This window comes from Narcine bancroftii, chromosome 13 (genome assembly GCF_036971445.1).
Source record: "Narcine bancroftii isolate sNarBan1 chromosome 13, sNarBan1.hap1, whole genome shotgun sequence".
Lineage (NCBI taxonomy): Eukaryota > Metazoa > Chordata > Chondrichthyes > Torpediniformes > Narcinidae > Narcine > Narcine bancroftii.
In genome coordinates, this window is record NC_091481.1 from 17,710,265 (window position 1) to 17,723,708 (window position 13,444).

At 44.2% G+C, this 13,444-nt stretch overlaps 1 protein-coding gene across 10 annotated transcripts in view; it reads right to left on the bottom strand.

Moving 5' to 3' along the window:
- The window catches only part of LOC138748142 (voltage-dependent calcium channel subunit alpha-2/delta-1), a 506,771-nt gene that overhangs the window by 309,229 nt on the left and 184,098 nt on the right, over positions 1–13,444 (bottom strand). For all 10 annotated transcript variants that reach the window (XM_069907870.1, XM_069907873.1, XM_069907871.1 and 7 more), the window contains exon 4: positions 11,955–12,014. In XM_069907870.1, the coding sequence (XP_069763971.1) occupies positions 11,955–12,014 (60 nt within the window). The remainder of the gene's footprint in view (positions 1–11,954; positions 12,015–13,444) is intronic.

The window sequence follows — 13,444 nt, forward strand, 5'->3', positions numbered from 1 at the left end:
AATAATCACACTTGGGTTCCAGGAGGGGTCCCCAGGATGCTGCAGTTTAAAAGGGGCTTGTGAGGTGGAGGCGATTAACAAAGAGCTATGGGATGTATAGAAAATGAAGAAAATACCCAACATATTTCACAGATTATTTTGCAAAGTTCCAGTCGAATAAATTAAAAATTGATTAACGACTCTAGATTATAGAAATCGAATATAAAAACCAGAAAATGATGGAAATACTTTGAAGGTCAAATCGCATCTGTGAGAAGAGAAATAGAGCAAATGTTTCAGGTCAAAGGTCCCTCAATGGAGCTGGGAGCTTGTTCAACTGGGGGAAGGGTACGGGAGCAGGGGGAAACTCTCAGAAAGGAATACTGGGGTGACCATGGGGGTTAAGCTGTGAACAGGTTATCAGGTTTGTAGTTTATCACCGTGGTCGCCCCAGTTTCACCCCTAGCGGAGACATCCTCCCATTCCTGTTTCTTCTGTCTCCTTCCCATTTCTTCAGCCCGAGAGCAAACTCTCTTTCTCTTCCCACTGACACAAGGTTGACCTGTTGGTTCATTTTGAGCATATTCTGCTTTTATTCCAGTTAAATAAAATCACATTTGCTGAGCTCAAGTTGTTATCCCAGAAAGAAGGATTCTGCAATACCAGTTCACGTAACGTGTCTTTTACGGCATGCATCTTTTGGAACTGATAAAACAACACCAAGTGCAAGCATTCAATGACTAAACTCTGTAGAATGAAAACACTCTGCCGTGATTAAACTAGTACTTCCACTTGAAAAAGCTCAAATACCCGATTCCACTTCCACCAAAGCTGATCAACTGGAGCTAATGGCTGACAGTGACTGATGGTGCAGAGATGGGTGGAAGCAAAGTGTGATATTAAAGAGAACTAAAGAGCCTCAGAACATTCAGCCCCCCTAGTCCATGCCAAACTATTATTCAGTCTAGTCTCACTGATCCTCTGTGCGGGGAAAAAAAATCCCCTGAACGTTCCCCCTAAACTTCTCCCCTTTCATCCTCATCCCATGTCTTCTGGTTTGTACCTCACCTAACCTCAGTGGAAAAAGCCTATTTACATTGACTCTACCTACACCCATCATAACATTTTATACCTCTATCTAACTTCTTCTACATTCCAAGGGACAAAGTCCTAACTAGTTTTACCTTTCCCTGTAAATTAGTCCCCCAAATCCCAGCAACATCCCATTAAATACTCTCTGCATGCTTTCAATTTTATTGATATTGTTTCTGTTGTCAGGTGACTAAAACTGCACACAATACTCCAAATTTGGCCTCACCAATATCTATACAACTTTACCAATATCATCTCAACTCCTATACTCAATCTTTGAGTATAGGAGCTCTCTTTACGACCCTATCTACCTGCGATGCTACTTTCAGAGAATTATGCATCTGTATTCCCAGATCTTTCTATTCTACCACACTCCTCAGTGCCCTACCATTTACCATGTACGTCCTACCTTGGCTTGTCCTTCCAAAGTGCAACACCTCACACTTGTCTGCATTAAATTCTATCTGCCAGTTTGCAGTCCATTTTTCCAGCTGGACCAGATCCCTCTCCAAGCTTTGAAAGCCTTCCTCGCTGTCCACGACGCCTCCAATCTTAGTGTCATCAGCAAACTTACTGAACCAATTTACTACATTACCATCCAGAACATTGATATAGATGACAGGCAACAATGGGCCCAGTACTGATCCCTGAGGAACCCCACTAGTCACAGGCCTTCAGTCTGAGAAGCAATCATCCACCACCAATCTCTGGCTTCTCCCATAAAACCAATGTCAAATTCAGTTTATTACACCATGAATACCAAGCGTCTGAACCATCCTGACAAACCTCCCATGTGGGACTTTGTTAAGGGCCTTACTAAATTCATGTAGATAACATCAACAGCCTTTCCTTCATCAATTTTCCTCTTAATCTCCTTGAAAAAAACAGTAAGATTTTTTGACATGACCCACCAAGTACAAAGCCACATTCACTTTCCCTCATCAGTCACTGATCATCCAAATACTTGTATATCCAATCTCTTAGAACACCTTCCAATAACTTCCCTACTACTGATGTCAGGCTCACAGGCCTATAATTTCTTGGGTTAATTTTTTGGAACCTTTTTAAAACAATGGAACAATATGAGCTACCCTCCAATTCCCTGGCACCTCCCCTATGGCTCAGGATATTTTAAATATATCTGCTAGAGCCCATTAAAATTCTGCACTAGACTCCCTCAAGGTCCTAAGGAATATCTAGTCAGCCCTGGGGATTTATCCATTTTATTCACTTTAAGGCAGGAAACACCTCCTCCCCTTTCATCTATATAAGTTCCATCACCTTACTGCTTCTTTGTCTCACTTCCCTAGACTCTGTGCCCGTTTCCTGGATAAATTCTGATGCAAAAAACCCATCTCTTCTGGTTCCATAGATAGCTGACCACTCTTTATCTTCAAGAGGACCACTTTCGTCCATTACTATCCTTTTTTGCTCTAGCTCTGAGACTGACCTCGAGGGGCCGGATGCTTATATCCCGGAGGGTGATTGGCAGCCAACCAGGTGGGGCTTGGTCTATTTAGGTCAGCTGATTGACAGCTAGCCAGGTGTTGCCTTGTCCTCCAGTGCTCTTCCTGCAGATACACAAGTTTCCCCCTGCAGAAGGCTAGTGGCATAACACCACAGTTGACCACTCTTATCTTCAAGAGGACCACTTTTGTCCATTACTATTCTTTTTTGCTCCTAATATACCTGCAGAAGCCCTTAGGATTTTCCTTCACCTTGTCCGCCAAAGTTTTTTCTGCATTTTTATACTCCTCGAGAACCTCATTTGCTCCTGTTGCCTGTACCTCCTATACACCTATGACTAACATTTTGGTCTCAATGTTTTAATATGCTTCAAACACTTCCTTTCCCAGAACTAAAATGGTTCTCAGCAAACGAAGGATGAAACACAATATTGGAAAGATTAGCTGTAACCTTAGCTTAAGTTCCCTTCCAGTTTCTGAAGAGTCTTTAATGCAGTTTGTGGACCATTCTGCAATATGGAGAAATTAGGAAATGTAGACACAGGGTCCCTGTCATGCCACAGTTCTGACCTTGTAACATAGAGTTTGAGTCCTGCAATAAGACAGGTTTCTCAAAATTAGGTTGTTAAGGATGGTGAGAAATCATATATCAAAATGCTGTAGGAAAACATGTGTAAGTGTCAAGGAGCAGGGAGGTTAGTTTATAATGAGGTTCTTGTGCAATTAGGCTGAAACCTAGCAGACATGTACAAATCAGTACAGTGACAAGGAGTTAGTTAACTGATGAAAAAGCAGAAGGTCTTCACCAATGGTTGTTAACCTTTTGCTTTCCACTCACATACCATTTTAAGTAATCCCTATGCCATAGGTGCTCTGTGATTAGTAATAGATTGCTTAAAGTGGTATGTGGGTGGAAAGAAGTAGTTGAAAACTACTGTTTTAATCGTACCTAATGGGCTAGTTATGTGCACGGTTTCATAACTCCAAAGAAAATGGGCCAGTGACAATTTTTCTCAAGCAAAATATTTCACTAACAATTGGGTCGAGACCAGAGATTTCCAACCTTCTCTTCCCACTCACGTACCACCCTAAGGCATAGGGATTACTTAAAGTGATATGTGAGGGGAAAGGAAAAGGTTGAGAACCACTGCTGGTCTACATATTGCAGAGACAGTTGAGGGGTCAAGTAATCTTGGGCACAAGTTGGTGCTCATCTGTTGAGGTTTCCCAAGGTTTTTGATGTCATACCAAACTACGGGGAAAATAGAGGCACTGATGTGCTTTTTTTGTATGTTGGGCCCAGAAAAGGTCCTCCAAAATGGTGACCTCTCCACCTCTGATCCCCCAATGATCACTGCATCGTATTCTTCTGGTTTTCCTCTCCTGAGGTCCACAATCAGCTCTTGGTTTTAGTGTTAGTGTACCATTCAGCCAAGTTGTCACTCTCCCTCCTGCATGCTGACTCATTACCCCCTTTTATATAACCCAATACCTTGATATCGTCAGCAAATTTGTAAATGGTGTTGTTGTTGCATCAGGCCACACAGTCACAGGTGTAACGGGAGTAGAGCATGGGACTAAGAATGCAACCCTGTGGTGCTTCAGATCTGATGGAGTTTGTGGAGGAGATGTCCTTACCAATCCTCACCAATTGTGGCCTGGAGGTGAGAAAATCCAGGATCCAATTACACATTATGGTGTTGAGTCCCAGGTCTTGGAGTTTGCTGATCAATTTTGAGGGGATGATAGTTTTGAGGGGATGTCTTGACAATGCCCTGTATAATTACAGCAAGATATCCTTGCTCCTCCATTTGAAACCTTTTGCAATCAAGGCCAATATATAATTTAATTTTTAAAAAATTTGCTACTTTAGTTGCTTGCTATTTGTAGTTGGCAATCAAGAAAGCCACATTTCTTCATTTTTCTCCACATAAATACAACTGACTTTCTACATTTCCTACCCAAGTGGACAACTTGATATTCATCCATATTATGCTGCATCTCCCATACATTTTCTCAGAGTAATGCTGTTGTATATGCAGAAGCAGATGATAATGAAGTTGAACCTAATCGACTTGGATTAGCCCCTTCTAGCTATATCAAAATCTGACCCATCTCATGTTGATGGCATACTAAGGTATGTTGGGAATGATTGGAGCATTAGCATTAATGCTGCAGAGATCCACCGCCATCCTGAGAAAGCCCCATCCAATCCTATTCTCTACTTCCTGTCAACCAGTTTTCAGTCCAGACGAGTGTATTAATCCCACCTCCCAACTCAGCTTTTTGTCACTCCTCCAAACAGCCTTTCCTTTTGATTTTTGTTTACCAATTTTTTTTAAAAACTGGTTGAAACCCCTGAGACTTTATTTTTGTGGAAAATGCAACTTTGTGCATTTTAAATTAATTCAGGCAACTGGAGATGGCAAAGAAGAGAGCCGCTGTGACAGAAAGCAGAAGCAGCTGATTGGCTGGATGAATGGTCAGGGGGCTATTAAAATTGGGGTCATATGTCATCGCTAAATATCCTGGCCTGACATGCCATAGAAGCTGGTCAAAATACAATGCCATTTTTAAAATGTGTAAAGGAGCAATTTAAAAAATCCCATTTTTTTTCTTTTCTGCCAGGACGATGCGTAACCTTTGAGAACAGATTACCGTGATATATTTTCATTAATCTCAACACCTCGTGAACACAGTTAAGACTGTAACTGTGCCTGTAGATTAAAAGCAAAGTTTAATTGATCTCAAAATCTTTCTTATTTCATTACTTTACACTAGCAATTGAAAAAAAAGTGTTAAATCAATAGACTATTAGAAGGAAAGATCTTCCCTTTATACACATGGGAAATATTCTTCAACCCTGAAAAGATTTTCTCAGCTTCTGCTGGAACAGGTACCTGATACCATGGGAAATCTGAGTAGGCCGCTGCTTCACATTTTCATTCAGTCTGTACATTAAAATAAATCAATATAGAGATATATTTCACAACATAGTGAAAATCTGCAAAGGAACTGGATTATTTAAAAGAGGATGACAACAATAGGAAGCTTACGGTGCAAAATGTTCCAAAAAAGGACTCATTTTTGAAGTTGGCATAAAAAACTATTTTGATTTAAAAAGTCATCATCAACCAAAGAGTTCATTGTTTCTTTCACCACATCTGGCCTTATGGGCCATTCCCAGCAATTTTGCCTTTAATTTCAAATTTCTTGCATCCAAAATGTATTTGTTTTTCAAGCTAAGATACCAGTGTCAGGAGCAATTTTTGCCTTTAATTTCAAATTTCTTGCATCCGAAATGTATTTGCTTTTCAAGCTAAGATACCAGTGTCAGGTGCAATTACAGTTCAGCAGACACTTGCTCCCATTCAAGTGTCAGGATCCTGTGATGCTATTTTGTGGGGGAATAATTATATTTTGAGTTACTCTGACTTTGTTTGCTCTGAGGATATTGCAAGTGAAGTCTTTTCACAATTGTTTACAATTGTGTGCTCTTTAAAATTCAGTCTTTGGACTACTGAGCTAACAAGAGAACGCTGTGCAGAAATATTTCTAAATAATTGCCAGCTCAATGGCTTTCGGCATCAGTTTGCAAAGGTACAAATGGCAGCTAGGAATATACCCATAACATCATACCCAAAAAGTCTGTGTTTATTCAAAATCTGGAAAATATGTTAAAAAAATATAGATTGAAAAGAGCTGCATTAAAGTATAACACAAAAGCCTGTACACCGTGGTTGATAAAAAACACATTGCTGAACCTCAGGGGGACAAAGAGTAGTGTACTTTCTGCAGCAAAATAAAGATACATAACCAACTTTTCGGGCTTGAGCCCCTCATTAAGGTATGAAAAACTATTGACAGGCACCTGTACAAAATGATGGGGGGGGGGGGGGGGAGAGGAGCTCAGCCCTAAAGGCAGGAGATAATGTGGATAAGGGAGAGAGGGCACACCAGCAAGCAGGGGGAGGTGGTAATGGCTCTGTGAATGGAGAGCTGGAGGAAGGAAGACAGAGGGAGAGGGAATGTAGGGAGAACTGAGAGTGGGCTGGCAGTAACCAGAAAAGCTGACATTAATGCCATCCGACTGCAGAGGGACCAGATGGAAAATCAAGTGTTCCTCCAATTTATGAGTGGTCTTGGTGGGACGGTACATGAGGCCACGGACAGACATGTGAGTATAGGAGTGGAGCGAGGAATTGACGTGGTTGGCCACTGGGAGATCACTGCCACTGATGCAGACAAATTTTAATTTAAATTTAGACATTATGCTCGGTAATAGGCCCTTTCAGCTCACGGCCCCAGGCTGCCCAATTGATCCCCTGGTATGGTTTGAACAGTGGGAGGAAACCGAAGCCCCCAGGAAAGACCCACGCAGACAGGGGAAGAACAGACAAATTCCTTACAGACAGCACCGGATTCAAACCCTGGTCCATGCTGCTAATTTAAACTTCATCCTCACACAAAATTACCAATGATATTTTATTTTAAATCACACTCTCATGGTAAGATGTTGCCACGGTTTTAGTATATAATGTGAAAAAAAACCATGTTGGAGAAAGAGCTGTTTATCCTATTCAGTCAAAAAAGAGTAGAAACAGAGAAAATAGAAGGCCACTCAGCCCTTCAAGCCTACCCCACCATACAACATGACCATAGGTGATCAGTATCCTATACTATTTTCTACGTACCCCATGATCCCTACAGCCACACCCAACAAATATATCCAATGAACTCAACTCAGCAACCACCTTTGTCGTGGAGTTCCACAAGTTCATAACTCTGAGTGAAAATGTCTCTCCTCATCTCAGCCCTAAATGGATTACCCCCTTATCCTTAAACAGTGACCCTTCCCCCAACACCTCTCTCTACCCATCCCAGACCAGTGAACTTGATGTCTGCTCTTGATCGGCTTTGTTCTTAATTAAACATTTAGCAGTCTGATGTTGGAATATTATTTCTGCCTTACCATACCTCCCTATTTGCTCAATTTTAAAAATACAATAAATTTAAAATTTAAATGAAGTTAATTTCTTGACTCATGTATATTTTGCCATATCTCACTCTTTTGGCATTTTTAATATAAAACATGATACAGGATTTTGCATCAGAGCCATAACACATTCTCACATGTGGTTTGGACATGACACATCCCACTTACAAAACACATTTTCATTATTCTCTTCTCAAATTTGTAAATCCCACATTAACTACATCTTGACTGATTCCAAAAAAAAAGCTTATTGTATTCCACAAATTCATCTTCTTAGCCCAGTGGTTCTCAACCTTTCCACACCCCTCATCCCCCTCTCACATACCACCTTAAATAATCCCTGTCGAACCACAGAGCACTGATGGCAGAGGTCGATATTCAGGTTAAAATCTCCATTAATGCGTGTCTTTACAACAACTAATCGAGGGCCTATAATTAACCCCCCCCCCACCCCCATTTCTATTCCTGCTTCAAGTCCTTCTCAAACCATCCTAGTTAGTGCGCTGGCCCTTCGCCTAACATTTCCACACATTAAACAGCCCAAACATCCTGCTCTCGTTTTTTGACCCACCCCACCCCATCAATGCTGCTCATTATTTCCTTTCCCTGGCATTCGCCCTACATGGTCCGCCGGCTGCCATTTTCCTTTCAGGTCCGCTTGTGCTCGGCGCTGACGTCACCTTCACGGTCCGTTTCGACCTCACGCCGCCTTCTCCCTGACAGACCCGGTGGAGCATTGGACCCCCCCCCCCCCCCCCCTTTGTGCGTTGGCCGCCACGCTCCCAGATCCTTATCCAGGCCTGAGCACCACCTTATTATTTGTTAGCTAGCTTCCCCCAGTCCTCTGTTCCCTGGCCCATACTCATCTTCCTGCTGCACCCGCGCCTCGTTATTTGTTAGCTAGTTTCCCCCAGTCCTCTGTTCCTGCTTCATCCTCCTCCGTTCCCTTTCAGTTCCGATTGAGCCTCGTCCTGCCGTCTCCCCCCTCAGGCCCCAGTCAACCCAATCCCTGCTTCATCCGACGTGGTGTACTGGCTCTCACCCCCCCCCCCCCCCCACCCAACATTTCTTCCCAATGACCATCTCAAACATCGTATTCCCTCTGCTTGGCCCTGCGCCGAACACTGCAACGATTTCTTTAGTTTGTTTCCATCCCCGCTCTTGTTTCACCATCCGCTGAACCCTTTCCCTTCCGATTGAGCGCCTCCCCTTCAGCTCCCAGTCACTAGGTGTAGAGTAAAACAGGAAAGCTTGCAGACACCGTGATGAAAGTAAACCCGGTGCTGGAGACCCTCAGCAGGTCAAACAGTGTCCTTTACGTATCTTTATCTTTGCTGCATAAAGGACACTGCCTGACCTGCTGAGGGTCTCCAGCATTGTTTTTTTTTAACCCCAGTCAACACCTTGACGCTGACATTTGGGCTTCGCCCTCTGCTTCCTGATTCGCCCTACACGGTCCGCTTGAGCAGCCGGCTGTCGTATTCCTTTCAGGTCCGCGTGAGACTGACGTCATCCCTTCAGCAGATTTGAATGTCCCACCGCTCCAGCCCTTTCAGGGTCACGTGAGCTCGGCGCCGACCGTCATTGGTTCAGCTCGCCGGGGCTTGGCTGCTGACGTCGTCCTTTCGGGCACGGCGGTCCCCTCGCCCCGGCAGATCGGGCTGAAACGCCGCGCTCTCCCCCGCCTGAACGCTTGAGCACCTCCCCGGCCGATCCTTGCCCGCACCTCCTCAACCACCCCCGAGGAGTCGGCTCGTCGCCTTGCCTGATCCACCAGCGAACTCCCCCTGCTTCTCCTCGCAGCCCCGCATTCCTTAGCTGTCCCAATGCTCCGCAAACTCTGTTCACTCTCCACCGGCGCGCCTCTGAGCTTGACCCTTTCAGTCCAGTCTGAGCACCCCCTGCCACCCCTCCCTGTCCACCCATTCCTGTCTCACCTACGGGGATGCAAACATCCAATTCTCACTGCTTGACCGCGCTGTCGATCAGTCATTCTGTCCCGAGAAAGTTTCCTCAGTGGTTTGTCTATCCCTGTTCTTGATCTGGGTCTAAACCATTTCCCCCACTCACATACCAGTTTAAATCATCCCCAGAGCACCATCACCCTGCGCTCTCTCTCGCTCTTTTAAGTGCGCTAGCCGGTCCTTGACCCGATATCCTCGGCCATGCCCGAGGTGACACGTTGTCTGGCCCATTACTAGACTTCCCACGACTCATTCCTTAGTTCGTTGGCCCCAGTGTCAATCCCTGTTCCGGGTTCACCCTCCACATTCCCCTGGACTTGACCCTTTCAGTTCCGATTGAGTGTCATCGTGCCGTCTCGCCTTCAGGTTCCAGTCCACGCACTCCTGCTTCTCCCCAGGCGGAGCGCCGACTCTTCGCCCAATTTACCTGCGCAGACGTCCTACTTCCTCCCAGTGCCTGACGTTGCCCTCGATGCTGTTGCGCTTGCTCCTGTTCTTGAGGCTGCTGTATTCCTTTCAGGTCCGCTTGGGCTCGGCGCTGACGTCACCCTTCCCGGTCCCTTTGAACCCCACGCCACCCTCTCCCTTTCCAGACCCGGTGGAGCATGGACCTCGCCCTTTGACACTGTCTGACCTGTTGAGTTTCTCCAGCTCTATGTTTTTTTCCGCAGTCAACATATTCCTGCTTGATGCTGCCGTCGATTACTTTTGGGCTTCGCACCCTGCTTCCTGATTCACCCTACACGGTTTGCTTGAGCAACCGCCTGTCGTTTTCCTTTCAGGTCCGCGTGAGGCTGACTTCATCCCTTCGGCCCATTTGAACATCCCAATGCTCCGTGCCTCACATGGTTACGTGCGATCGAAGATGGCGTTCTCCTTTCAGGTCGCCTACATGCTTCACACATCTTACTCTCTCTGCTTGGCCGTGCGGTCGATCACTGTCATTCTGTACTGAGATAGTTCCCTCAGCAGTTTGTCCATCCCTGGGCTTGATTCACTTTACACCAGTGGTTCACTTTTCCCCCCCACTCACATACCACCTGAAGTAATCCCTTACTAATCACTGACCACCTATGGCATCCTATACCATCACTCATAGTGCACTTGGGCATTATGCCACCCAGTCCTTTTCCTCAACCACTCCAGAGTACCCAGTTCCTAATAAAGCACCCATCACATTGCCTTGTCCATTACTAAACTCCCTGCTACTCCAGTAGCCCATTATTGTTATGCGGATCCCAATGCTCTGTCAATCCTGGTTCACCCTCCACAATCACCTGGACGACCCTTTCAGTTCCAATTGAGCATTATCCTGCAGTCTCCTCTTCAACCCAATCCCTGCTTCACCCAGCGTGGAGCAATGCCTCTTTACCTAATAAATCCACACATTTACCCATCCAAACATCCTACTCCCACTGCCTGACCCTGCCGCTGAAACCCTTGCACTTTTCCCAGCCCTGTCTCTGATTCACCCTACTCGGTCAGCTTGCGCTCGACTCTGATGTCATTCACAGAATACTGTATATTTTAGTCTTAGCACGAGGTGACCCTGCAGTTCTGTAGTGTAACTGGATGACCTTCAGTTTACTGTCACAATGGTCACATGCTGTCAAATAAGCCCTATGAGAGTAAGTTGCATCATCAGTTACATAATTTAGGTATTTCAGATGCCCCGTCCTCGCATTGCCTGGTGCATCACTTAAGTCACCTGCTTCACCCATGCCCATGCATTCTTCAGTTAGTTGTCCCAATGCTCTGCTGATGCTGAGGTCCAGTGCAATGCACAAAAGTACTGCAGCAATTCAGGTCACACAATATCCACTGAATTAGGGTAGCAGTTAGGCAACACCTTTACCACACCAGTGATTCGGACCAGGGTTCGAATCCCAAACTGTCTGAAAGAAGTTTGTACATTCTCACCATGTCTGCGGGATTATAGGTCAATAGGGTGTAATTGGGCGGCACAGGCTCATGGGCCAAAAGGGTCTGTAACTGTGCTCTCTGCTTAAATTTTAAAAGTTAAACTGTTGAGCAGGGATGACCATCGCAGAGGAGGATACACATATTTGGCTCGATTACAATAAGAACATCGGAGCAGAACTAACAGTGCAAATCATTTGCTTACTGTTTCTGCGACCAAGCTGGCTGAATGTTTTTGAAAAGGATCGTGCACTTCATAATTAGCCCACAATGGATCAATCAATTCAGAACTTGTAACAATGTCTGCTAATATTAAAAAGTAGGTCACTGTAGCATGGCTAATGACAGATATGTGGTCAAAGTTCAGAAGCTTTTAACAGTTCTTCAAAATAAAATGGAACAAAAAGGCAAACACTAATGTTCAACCACTATTCATTCTGCTCATGGACTGTATGACACATCACTCTCCCAGGAAAATGAAGACAGAGTCACGTGCAGATGGGTAAACGGGGGTGAAAAGAGAAAATGTGGCCTTACCGCAAATTCTCTAGTCCATTCATGATTTGCCTGCAAATATTCTGCTGCTTCTGCAAGTCTCTGTAAGCAGATAAACAAGGCATTTTAATAATTTTGCATTCACAGAATACTGTATATTTTAGTCTTAGCACGAGGTGACCTTGCAGTCCTGTAGTGTAACTGGATGACCTTCAGTTTACTGTCACAATGGTCACATGCTGTCAAATAAGCCCTATGAGAGTAAGTTGCATCATCAGTTACATAATTTAGGTATTTCAGATGCCATGTTCCTTCTGCAGAAAGGTAAATGCAATATCATCGTAGTGTTAGCTTATATGAGGCTTCCAGGTCAATGAATGCCATTGGAGAGATGGGAAAACCAAGCACATTGGAAAGAGGAAGAGGTGTCTCTCTCCACTGACGCTGCCCGACCCTCTTAATTTTGCCAACATTTTCTATTTTTATTTCACATTTCCACCACCTGCAGTATTTTGCTTGGAAGCAGTCAAAGTAACAATGAATAATTTTTCAAAAAATAATATCCACTTGCTTTTGTTGAATGGAATATGGGAGCATTCCAAAATACAGCAAGTGCCCCCCACAAAAATTACACATCCCCGTTTAGAGCCATCATCAGATCCATGACTTTAAATCAATATTGGTGTTACTTTTCCCATCAGTTCACAAATGTCAATAACTGGAACTTCAGAGAAATATAGGGCAAGTAACTGTGCCAGATTAAAAAGGAACTCGGGAGTCAAAGACTTGCATTTTTATGCAACTTGCACATTGAAGGATAAGGAAAAAAATCAATGCATTTCATAAAAATTAATATTTAAGTATTATCAGTATTGGTCTGGCAGCGACTTATAGAAAGCAAAAATCCCACAATGAAATGAATAATTTATCCATTTTTTGTGAATGAAGAATTCTGAAGAACGCCCTGGGAGCTCTCACATCCGCTGGAGCAGCCAGTGGGGATTTCAATTTTAATCTGCAATTCAGAGGGTAGCATTTCCAGCAACACAAGACAAAGCAGCAAAATAATTATTTTGTTGGCTTTGAGAACTGCATCCAATGGATTAAAAGAAAAGTGAATGTAGGAGTCTCAAGACCTTCATCAGCACGAAATGTGCACTCCTGCACAGGGTCGAGAGAAAACATCGGCATAGCCTCAGTCAGCATTCCGCAATGCTATGGAACCAAAGTTTCCAAACTCACAAGGCGGCAAAAAAATAAAAACCTCAAAGCAAATCAATAAATTCTCCAGCGTTCTGGTCAACTCTCATTTATCTTACCACTTAGCCCAATGCAAATTGTAGTTTGACCGCACATATGCAGATAGTCCCCGACTTATGGCTGAGCTCCGTTCTGACTGGCCGGTCATATCTCGAAATGGACGCAAGTTGGAAATTCACTGTATCCATTTTATCGTTTGTTAAATACAACATGGCAGTCACCAGGGCCAGCTCTCGCAAGAGGTTGGCCTCTATTTTCCATAGATAGGCCCC